At 40.1% G+C, this 12,284-nt stretch overlaps 1 protein-coding gene across 1 annotated transcript in view; it reads left to right on the forward strand.

Annotated features, from left to right (window-relative positions):
• The window catches only part of TBX15 (T-box transcription factor 15), a 180,153-nt gene that overhangs the window by 165,273 nt on the left and 2,596 nt on the right, over nt 1–12,284 (forward strand). Inside the window, exon 5 of the mRNA XM_030205032.1 lies at nt 361–528. Coding sequence (XP_030060892.1) covers nt 361–528 — 168 coding nt within the window. The remainder of the gene's footprint in view (nt 1–360; nt 529–12,284) is intronic.

Consider the following 12,284-nt stretch of genomic DNA (forward strand, 5'->3'; position numbering starts at 1 on the left):
TCTTGCTAAGTGAAAAACAGAGTGGCAATGTACCCTACCAGCACAGAGAGAGCAATTCTAAACATTGGAGATGGAATGAACTGAACAGTCTCATCACTGCCATAGAAATAGAACCAATATAAATTCAGATTTATGGGCCTCTCACATTTACAGCAGATGCACAAAACCTGAAAGGTATAAATCAGACCATGTTATGGGATTCAGCACAACCCTATACTCTCATGGTAATGGATACAAGGCTTGCAATATTGTTATTGTTAACTTGCTAAATCAGACAGATCTTTGTCAGCCTGAAAAGGTCTACATTTGGGCTAAAGAGTCATGTAAAATTTTAAAAAATGAACTTTATTTTTTTTAAAGATAATCCTGCATTCTATGCACAAATATCAGCCCCGAGTGCACATCATCCGGAAGGACTTCAGCAGCGATCTCTCACCTACTAAGCCAGTTCCCATGAGTGATGGTGTGAAAACCTTCAGCTTTCCAGAGACGGTGTTCACCACAGTAACTGCTTACCAGAACCAGCAGGTAAGACAGCTGCACTGGTTTTCCTTTGGTCAAACTAATTGCTGTGATGTGTGTGCTGCTATTCTGGACACAGGTAGGTATTATCTTCCCTTTTTTAAAATTATACCTGTAGGGGCAGTCCTGTGGTATATGCCCAGATAGTGGTAAGCACTGTTCCCTCTAAGCTGAGAGGGAGTCCTCCATCTACAGTCTTGCCAGTGGGGGGTGCTGTTTCACTGTGAGAGGAAATCCACCAAAAAAGCGGAGAACTCAAACGCCCCACGGTAAAAACAATAGTGTAAAAGAAGTGGGTGAGCAACCAAGGATACCAGAAACTGGAGGATGTTCGTTAGTAAACAATTTTATTAATAATTTGAAGACTCGACACAATGTCGTGTTTCGGCCGTCAGGCCTGCATCAGGAGTCTGCTTTGCACAGTGCTGCGTGGCAATAATGATGACAAACCTTTTTAAGATCTCACAGCTGACTCTAAGGCAAAGTATTGCAGAATAACGTTGAAGATAATCCTTCAGGCGTAACGTGATAGTCTTTAGAAAGACTGTTTTTTAAAAAAAGATGCCGTCAGAGACACTGCACGCGCTGTTTGTGTCGAGTCTTCAAATTATTAATAAAATTGTTTACTAACGAACATCCACGGGTGCTGTTTCACTGTCTTATTTTTAATAGTGAGGGATAGGTATGTTCTGCAGGACTCCAGGGAACCTGCCTGTCCCTAGAGATTGAAGATACATCCCTTACTGGTAGCAATGCAGTTGGAAGACACCCACTTAGTTTAAAGGGAACTGTTAGGACCCCTACATAAACAATAGCTTTTGATTTGGCAACAGAACTGGCATAGGCAAAACTGGAGGCTGTTAGCAGCTTCTGTATTCTCTCTGTACTTCTCACTCTCATAATAAGCCAGTCCAGTCCAAAGCTGGTGTTCCAAATCAACTGTTTACTAAAATTAAATCTTTCTGGAAGAATTATAATATGGCGGCTACAGATGTGAGGCAGAGGCACCAAGTATTTAGCCAAATTATGTACAATGAGGTTGGTATTCAAAGCGATTTAACTGACCATGAGAGTCTCCTGGTTGTTTAAATCACTTGTGCGGGGGCTGCACTTAAACAGATTGTGCCATTGAATATCAACACTAGCTGGTAAAACCATTGCCGACTATTTGATGGCCGGTCCAGGGGCAGAGTCGGCACTTAACTGCCTAGGTTAACCAGACAAATTGGACCACAGAAAACTCAGTCCTGTCTATCTGGTTTCACTTAGGTGTGTAAGGGATAACTGACTACACAAACCTGGATATTCTATGCCAGTGCCCAAACATGGCCTGGTATTGAATATCTGGGTCTAACAAGGGTTAGGGTTGACAACTAGATCCAGAGTCACACGACAGGGTTGATCTAGTCCTGGGCTTACCCCACTGCATGCAGGGACTTGTAGTTCTGATTTTTTTCATTGGATTCCCTAAGAAAGCAAGGCTACGAGTCCCTGCATGCATTGGGGTAAGCCCAGAACTGGATCAACCGTGTCGGGCAAATCTGAATCTAGTTGACAGCCCTAGAGATGGCCAAAAAAAAACCCACTTACTGCTGCTGGCTGAATATTTTCCCCAGTATCTCTAGAACTCTAGCATGGGTCCCACTGAGGGTAACAGACAAAGCTTTTGTTAAGTCCAATACAGTCTTCCATTTAAAGCACAGATGGTGACTGTGGTGAGTCTCTGAGACTCAAATGCATGCCCTTGAAATCTGGCTTGGCAGAAGCAGATTTTGATCCTCCAAGGACCCTGTAGATAGTTGAATGGTGAATATTTCTTTCAGCCCAGTAGAGGTTCCTGAACCACCCATAGATGGGAAGTGTTCAGGTCTTCCTGCCAAAAAATACACTTGTAGTCCAGTTTTTCTTTAAACCTTAATTTTTTAGAAGGGATGTAGAGGGTTCCCTGCTCCCTCAGGAACAAGAACAGGGCAGATGCTTAAGTGGCTTCTCTTTCCTGTACCCATGAATTACTCCTTGAACACCTTCTGCCAGCTAAGATAGTTAGGTATAGGGCTAGGGCTTTAGACTGAAAGGGACTTTCCCCTAATAGGCTTGATCAGTGACTGGGGAGGCAAGAAAAAACAAATACAGTTATGCAAATGTAGTGCATATGCACTGAAAGGCATTCCCTCCTACATCAGTTCCCTCTCTCTGATTTTAATATTGGGCCATTAGATCCTTCTTCCTTCTGGAAGAACCTGGAAAGTCTAATAATTGTGTAATGGTCTGCCAAGCAACTATTGATATCACACATGAGGTAATTTCTTACTGTTCAGAGCAGAAGCTCTGGAAATCTCTGCAGGTACCTATGCTGCAGGTTTCCAGTAGCCCTACTTATCTATAATAAAGTTAATATCTGTTGACACCACGTCATCATAGACTCTTCAGCTGATCCCATTTTTCTGACCAGCATTTCAGGGTAGCTCTCGTTGCAGCCATAGGATTCAGCTCACAATGTTGGGCAAGCTGCTTCACTGTGTGTAGAGAGGGTGTTTGGCACCTTTAATCATTTTAAAATGTCGGTGCATCTACACAGCAGTGTATGGAACTTCCTTTCAATTGAAACGTTGGCTACAGTAGAAATAATTCTTGGCTCCAAAATATAAATTACTTTATAACATTGTTATTTAGTCATCCATATATTGATATTTCACCTAATTTTAAAAAGTCTAGGTGGATTCCATAATAACATAGTAACATAGTAGGTGATAACAGACAAGGGCCTGAACAGTTCATCCAGTCTGCCCAACAAGATAAACTCATAGCATAAGGTATGATGTGATACAACATATGTATACTTGATCTTGATTTGTCCATGCCATTTTCAGGGCACAGACCGTAGAAATCTGTCCTGCACTGGCCTTGTTCCCCAACTACTGGAGCTGCCATCAAAGCCCCACTCCAGCCTATCAAAATCTGTCCAGTCATGATCAGGACACAGATCATAGAAGTCTGTCATTAGTCATAATAAAAAAATATCAATCATAGAACAGAGGCATAGCCTTGTGGTTAGTGCAGTGGACTGTAAATCAAGGGGCATAGGTTCAAATCCCATTATAACTCTTTATGGAGAGGGAAAAAAGAAAGAGGGGGAGAAAATATGAAATCTGTTCTCTTTGGTACCTGAGGAATGGCAGACTCCCTTTCTCTTACCTTTGAAAAAAATGCCTAAACGCCGGGGTAAAGCAGCAGTTCGAGCCTCCCAGCTGCTGGTGTCCCCAATCGTGGGTCCTATGGATTGTCATGTGAGGAGTCTGTGGGGCTGGAGGAGAAGTCGGGAGCGGTCCCATAGGAGACGCCAGTTTGAGAGAGGAGGTGACGGCGTCTCCTGGGCTTGAGACAACACTGAGCCATGACAATAGAGCTCCTCCCCCACAACCACAAGGCTCAAGCTCTCCCCTTTCTGAATCGACTGGGCCGACTCTGGGAAGCAGGCAAGGAACCAGTCCGACTGAGGCTAATTTGCAATGGGGGGAGATTGGAGGAGAAGGTTTCCTCCCGAGAAAACAAGCTTGCAGTGATTGAGGCGGGGGACCGAAATGCTCCTGAGCTTGAGAGGACAAGTGATTTTTCTCACTCTACGTTTCCTGATTTTTTGAGTAAGAAGCCTGAAGAGGTAACTCTTTATGGTCATTAATTTCTGATTTAGCTAAGACTTTTCTTACACAATCTACTACTCTCACACAGAAGCTCTCTCATGTAGAACAGAGAGTGGGAAAAATTGAAACAGAAGTTAAAGATATGTATGTTCGATGGAACAAGTTGATAAGAATGTCTTAAACATTCAAAGCGTACAGACTTTATTGGTCAAAGATTTGTCTAATCTGAGGAGGAAATCTGAAACTTTTGAAAATTATTTAAGGAGCAATAATCTTCGTTTTCTAAATTTTCCAAGGCTTACTTTGGTGAGGCCCTTGGAAATGTTGAAACGTTATATGAAAGAAGTTTTGGAAATTCCAGAAGATAAATTTCCTCCTTTTACACAAGTTTATTATTTATCAACAAAAGTAATGGAACAACAGCAAAATTCTTTGGATGTTTCCGCTTTATTGGATACTTCAGATTCAGATTTAACCATTGCAACGACTTTGGTTGCTTCAGTGGCATTCTTACCTGATAAACAATGGTTATTTCGAATGTTTTTTAAAAACAGAGATAAATTGTTTCTAGGCTTTAAGATTCAATTATTTCCTGATGTATCAAGGGAAACTCAACGTAGACATAAACAGTTCTTATTATTGAAACCTGGAGTTCTGCAAATAGGTGGAACTTTTTTCTTAAGATACCCATGTAAATGTATTATTAGATACAATGCTGTTAAATACGTATTTACTGTCTTCTCACTTGTCAGCTTTTATAGCAACTAAAAGACCTTTAGGAGATTAAGTAAGCTCTTTATGTAGTTAATTGGTAGCCTATATTCCTCAGGTATAATATTGCCTAAGAAATTTAATTTTCTTTAATATCTTCTTTTTCATTAGTCTTGGATCCTAATAATGTGGACTTGAGTGTTTATATATTTTCTATGTTTCTTTATTCTTTATGAGAAGTAATAATTTTCTTATATAACACTTTTCTGTACAAGTGTAAATTGCTTGGTTAAAAGATGTAAAACTTATAAATAAAAAAATTAAAAAACTCTTTCTGGATGGTATAAAAAACCTAAACATAAATGTCTTCATGTGTGTGAATGTGTTGAGTGATGCTTAGATGGTGACTTTGGCTGTGATGAACTAGGGCCAGTGCTGGGTAGACTTGTATGGTCTGTGTCCCATATATGGCAATCTGGCTTAGGATGAGCTGGAAAGGGCTTCGACAGCTACTACAGCGCTGGGTAGACTTTTACGGTCTCACAAATGACAAATAGGCTGGAGTGGGCTTTGACAGCAACTCTAGTAGATGGAACATAAGGATAGGGCCAGGCGGACTTCTATGGCCTATATCCCATAAACCCCAAAGAAAGATGATGGTCAAGTATTTTACATCACATTCATTGTTGATTTAATCATGAATTAATAATGAGTGTGACAGTTGAGCAGACTGGATGGACCATTCAGGTCTTTATCTGCCATCACTTAGTATGTCAGCTGCTGAGGATATATCTGTGAATGGAGTGGATATAGCGCCGTTCACGGAAGAAAGCGTTTATAAACAGTATGAAAATCTGAAAGTGGATAAAGCTTTGGGGCCAATTGGGATATCTCCCAGGATACTGAGGGAGCTCAGAGAAGTCCTGGTGGGACCTCTTAAGGATTTATTTAGTAGATCTTTAGAGATGGAGTAGATGTTTAGAGATGGGAGAGGTTCCGCAGGATTGGAGAGGAGCTGATGTGGTCCCTCTTCTCAAAAGTGGAGACAGGGAAGAAGTGGGAAACTACAGGCCAATAAGCCTCACGTTGGTGGTAGGAAAAATAATGGAATCGCTGCTGAAGGAAAGGATAGTTGACTTTCTAGAAGCCAACAGGTTACAGGAGCCGTGGCAACATGGCTTTACCAAAGGAAAATCCTGCTAAACAAATTTGATTCACTTCTTCAAATGGGTGACCAAAGAACTGGATGAAGTACATGCGATAGATGTGATCTACTTGGAGTTCAGCAGTGCCTTTAATATGGTCCCTCACAGAAGACTCCTGAATAAATTGAAAGGGCTGAATTTAGGACCCAAAGTGGTGAACTGGATTGGAAACTGGTTAACTGACAGGGGGCAGAGGGTGGTGGTAAATGGAATCAGATCAGAGGAAAGGAAGGTGAGTAGTGGAGTGCTTCAGGGGTCGGTGCTGGGGCCAATTCTGTTTAATATATTTGTGAGAGACCTTGCTGGAGAGTTAGATGGAAAAGTTTGCCTTTTTGCAGATGACACGAAGATGGTCAATAGAGTGGATACCCTGGAGGGAGTAGAAATATATATAACCCCCCCCCCCCTTTTTTTACAAAGCTAAGCCACATGGTAATGCCAATACAGCCCGTTCACTTTGAGGCTGTGGCAGCAGTACCGCTAGTGCGTCTTTGTAAAAGGGGGGGGGGGGGGGGGGTAAAATGCTAAAAAAAAACAACAGTTTATACTCCTGATGCAGTATACAGGATGTGCTGACTAGTAAGTCCCAACATGGGCTGTGTTTCAGTGCACAAGCTTCATCAGGGCTCCTGTCAACACCATTGTTGGTACTAAAAATCCAGCCAATGTGAGATGCATGAAAAGTAAGCACAGAGCTTACTAACACAACAAAAAAGTTAAGCTGGAGAACATAATAATATCTACAAAAGGTGTAGCATCTACTCAAGAGTATTTTTTAGCATTTTATATATTTTATTTGAAGATTAAACTGAGCCAGTGGCCCTCCTGGCACTCATTCCATGATGTCTTCCACTCTTTGATTATCATAATTTTGTGGGAGTGTTGTTTTCCTGTTTTTGCTCTTTACTGGAGACAAGATACATGGCAACAATAATATTACCAACTAAATGAACAAATTTAGGTATGCTAAATTTTAGGTTGCATACTAAGGCCAGGTATAAAGCTTAGATTGGCTTTTGATCTCTCCTTCAGTCCATTTTGAAGAAAACTCTGCCTCTGGGGTCTTCACGTGGTCAATTCTCAAGTAGTAGCACCATGCAAACTTTGGAAACCTTCCTAGCGGCCTTATTTAACCTGCAAGCAGTTAACTACTTTTGTAACCTTCCTCAAGATCTGTTTTGGGGTCATAAGAGCATTTTATTTTCTTAGGACCTTCGTCATCCATGACTATGGTGCCTAGAAATGAACTATAATTTACATGTTGATCAAAAAAGACATATCACTTTGCATGCAATGTCTATGCTATAGGAATCAGCTAGAAGCCATGTACTAAGGCTGTTCCTATGTTATTTGCATGCCTATTAATATTAGTACCAGATTATTCTAATGCCCTCCTATGTTAATGCTGAATGTATTTGATTTGAAACTGTAAATGAAGGGGTAGCAGTTTGTGTGCGCCAGTCTACTGACTGACTATCTTGAAATGCAATATGGCAAAATGAAAAATGCAAATTAATGGACTGTGAAGCCATGATTACTTTTTAATGCTGGTGTGTTCAGGCTTTTTTAGCCTGATGTTCTGTACCAGAAAGTATGAAAGCTTGTTTTAGTTCAAAGTGAATGATTTATTGGTTTTCTTTTCTTTGTCACCTGTGTTGTTATTATGGGTGTAATTTACTTCACTGCCATCCATTTAATTCCATCTGGAATTTTAAGAAGAGACAGCTGAGAAGAACATAACGTCCTTCCTGGAGCCATAGTATTGAATATAGGCACTTTGATGCTGAGGTACTATGTTAGTGGTTCTCAATCTTTCTACTATTGTGACAAAAGTGGCAGATATAGTGTTCATATGTGTGACACACTGAACACTAAAAATCACAGCAAAACAAAATTAAACAAATAAAAAAACCCTCCTAAATATTTCATTGCAAGGAAAATATAAAATATTCTTGTACAGAATTAAGGGCTCTGTTTACTAAGGCACGCTAGTGTTTTTAGCGCATGCTAACGCTAGAGACACCCATATATTCGTATTGGTGCCTCTGCGTTAGCATGCTAATTTTTAGTGAGCACTAAAAACGCTAGCGCACCTTAGTAAACAGGTCCCTTATACCCATTCTTGAGTCTATACAGAGCATAGAGATGGAATGTTTTCACTTACACCTTGTCATACAAAACAAATGTATATTCAAATTCTTCACTTCAGTAACAGCTACATAAAATCCATCCTCTGCCAGATATTGTGCTGCTCAAAAACTAAGGGCCCTTTTTACAAAGGTGCATTAGCGTTTTTAGCACTTGCTAACCATGTAAACACCCATTAGAATATTATGGGCATCTACAGGGTTAGTGCGCACTAAGCATTAGCGTGTGCTAAAAACACTAACACGCCTCTAGCATGGCTTAGTAAACAGGGCCCTAAATAGGAAACAGAACCTATAGATGATAGAACTGCAAAATTTCCAGTTGGGGGTAGTGACAGCAGTTCTCATTGGGGGTAACTGGGAATAGAAATAGGGACCACTTATGGAGATTTTAAGTACTTAAGTCTCTGGATCTCTGGTTTCTTCAGGTGGCAGGCATGGATGGTTGTTAAGGAAAGTACAGGGTTGATGTCTATGCCAAAGTTTTGGTGACACACCTCCTACCTCTTGCAGACACACCAATGTATCCTAACACACCGGTTGAGAATCACTGTGCTAGATCTTTCAAATTTTTAGTTAACATAAAAAGAACACTTCATTAGGAGTTGGTAGGCACTTCCAAATGACCCAGACTGGTCACTGTTGGAGACAGGATACTGGCATCGTACTTTTTATATTCTGACTAGGACACGTTTTTCACAGAGCATATTTTTATAAACAAATCCAGAATGTATTTCTCTTTCTGGTAATGATTTTAGACAACAGCCATTCTGTTTTTGCTTTCCCTGAATTTTTGCTTTATTACGAGCCATGCCAGAGTATTTTGAAGCCATGATATGTTTTCAAAATAGTGATAAGTGGTTCCAGATTGATACTGCATTGTTCCTCATCAGTGACAAACAGAGCTGAATGTTCTTCCACAAGAATGGACAGTTCCTAATAGACTCTGGACATTCTTCAATGGAACAATAACAGTTCCCCCAGCGGTAATCGAGATTGCTCAAAATCTGGCGATCATTTAACAATAAGTTATGAACCTTCCTAAATCAACACTGATCATTTCTGACTACAGAGAAATATTCTGACCTGCTTTATTTACTTTCTAAAGGTGAAATGCAGGTGCTCGTTTTATAAGTGGTTTGAACATGGAGAATAACATTTTATATGCATAGGTTTGGGTGGGGGGGGGGGGGGGGAGGGAAGGAGATTTGGATTTAGCTGCCACTTTTTTCAGTAGTAGTTCAAGGCGGGTTACATTCAGATACAATTGGTATTTACCTGCACCTGAAGGGCTTACAATCTTTGGGCTTAGTTCTTAGTTACACCTCCATGTAAGCACCTTGATGCTATGAGGTTAGAGGCTGTTGGAGGAGTGGACTAATGCTTAGTGTAGTGGGTTGTAGACCTGGGGAACTGGGTTTGATTCCTTGGGGAACCAGGTTCAATTCCCTATGCAGCTCTGTGGGACCCTGGGCAAGTCACTTAATCCTCCATTGCCCCAGGTACAACAGTAGAACAATGTACTACTTAGATTGTGAGCCCACTAGGGACAGTCCCAGTACATGTAAAATGGAACTGTAAACCCAAATACTTAAATAATAATGGCATCCAGATTCTGTTTACCCTAGTAATCAGGTATCAATGCATCTTACATTTACATGCCCACCGTTATACCAGCCAAAGACCTAGCATAACTGTGGCTGCCTAAATGTGGCAAGCATGCACATAACTTAAAGTATTCTCTAAGTTACACACGTATATGGGAGGCCTGCACATGTTCTGCCCCTACCCCCTTGCATTTATGCACTATGCCACTTGTGTGAGCTGTTATAGAATAGTACTTAGGTATCCTGTTAGCACCACAAGAATTCTCTGTATGTATTCAAGTGATGCATAAATTTCGACTCCCCCAGTTATAGAATTGTAGTTGTGGGCATTTACACTAGCTATGGTCCATAAACCATTATTAAGATCTACCACTGCTCATCCCTGGGGTCAGTAGCATGGAATCTCATATGGGATTGATTCTATCAATCAAACTGTATTACAACTTCTCTTTATAGCAAATAAGCCTTTATGGATAAAGTAAGGATGAAAGACAAGGTAGAATGGCACTATTTGAAGATCAGTAGAGGCTACGTCTATATAATAAATTCTAATATTTATGCGCTTAAGTGGTTAGAATAATGGCATATGTACACATATGTGTGTACACACTCATGTAAATGCTGAAAATTCACCTAAGTGCCTTTCTCTAAATATACCCAAGCCAGAATGCCCAGCTCCAAACAAATTAAAGATTTGTCTTACACAGTACAATTAAATACAGTAGCACTGTTGGATCTATCGGATGCGCATGACACCACTACTATTGCTCAGTTTATTGAGTCAAGCATTGCTTAGAGTGGGCATGTATTCATCATTGATCCAAAATTTTAGTATTTTTTATATTTTACTTATAATTTTTCTTATATAAAAAAACTCTTATTCAAAATTAAAGTACTTTAAAAGCTTAGACCCTTCTTCTTTTTAGTTCATAGTTATACAGAAGGAGACTTCTCATGCCAACATGAATCCATGTTTCGCAAAGTTGCTGTATCAAGGACTGTCTCCACTATAAGATAGACTGCATCTTCATCTCCCATGGATTTTCCTCTAAATATATGCATATCTTACAGAGTGCATATTTTACAAATGAGCCTACGCATAGGCTGAGACTGGGCAGAGCTCAGGTGGGGCACACACATGTCTAATTTAAAGAATATTTAGGTCCAATATTCAGACCATGGGAGGTAGCTGGGCTGCCTCCTGCGGTTGGCACTGAGCCCGGTTATTCAATGCTGGGCCGTTTCCGGTGACAGGCATTGAATATCTGGGTGTTTTTTTGTTTATTTAAATTTAACCAGCCAAGCTGATATTCAGTGCTAACTTTAAACTGGCCAAAGATATTCCAGCTATTTTGGTGGCCTAATTTGGCCGCCAAACATAGCTAGTGATGTGCTGAATATCAGCAGATAGCTAGCTATATCACGCTATATAACCGGTTATCCGCTAAGGGCCAGATTCTATATATGGCGCCTTAAAAATCCTTGTGGATTTAAGCGTATTCTATAAGATTTAGGCACGGTTTATAGAATGTGCTTAGTTGATTGTAGCACCTAAATCTACACACGCTCATTTACGCCAATAAAAAACCTGGTGTAAATCCATGTATGTATATTTAGATGCACTGACCAGTATTCTGTAATTATGTGTGGAAATTTTGGCATGCAAACGAAATGCCCATAAATACGCCCCTTTTAAACCAAAGCACATTTATTTTGAACTGTGCGCTTATCAATTTAGGCACAGTTCTTTATAGCATACACTTAGTGATTTCCGTGAATAAATTCTAATAATTGCCAATTAGTGCTCATTATTGCTTAAGTGCTGTTAAAAATGTTTATTGCCTTGTTATGCCAATTAAGTTATGCACGTATTTCCATACAGAAATCTAAGCTCCATATATAGAATCTAGCCCTAAGTGCTAACTGGCAATATTCCATAGAAGATAACCAGCTATCTCCTGCTGAATATTTCCAGATAGCCGGTTAAGTACCATGTAACCGGCCAAGAGTCATTCCTGGCTGGTTAAATGGTTTTAAATATCAGGTAGTTAGAGAATAAGTCATGCATATATCTCCAGCATTTAGGCTGTATGGCTGGCGTTAAGTGCTTGCGTCTAAATTATAGGCACAAGTATACCCAGTTATACTAATATTCTATAATGGAAAGTAGAATAGATATGTATATATAGGCACACTTTAATAGAATCATCTCATATTCCTTTGCTATTGAATTCTGTTTTCAATAACAAAGGTTCGCCTTTAGACAAGGGTGAGCTGCTTGATAGGAAAAACTGGAAAACATACAGTGTTGGTACTTTAAGTAACCTGGAGCTTGGCAAACATATCATTATCAAACATGTCAGTGTCAACTGGACAAACCAAAGCTCAATCAGTGTGAATAAGACACCCATTGCATGAATGAAAAGTCCTTGGACAGTACTACAAGGTCAA

The sequence above is a fragment of the Microcaecilia unicolor genome, chromosome 5 (genome assembly GCF_901765095.1).
Source record: "Microcaecilia unicolor chromosome 5, aMicUni1.1, whole genome shotgun sequence".
Classification (NCBI taxonomy): Eukaryota; Metazoa; Chordata; class Amphibia; order Gymnophiona; family Siphonopidae; genus Microcaecilia; species Microcaecilia unicolor.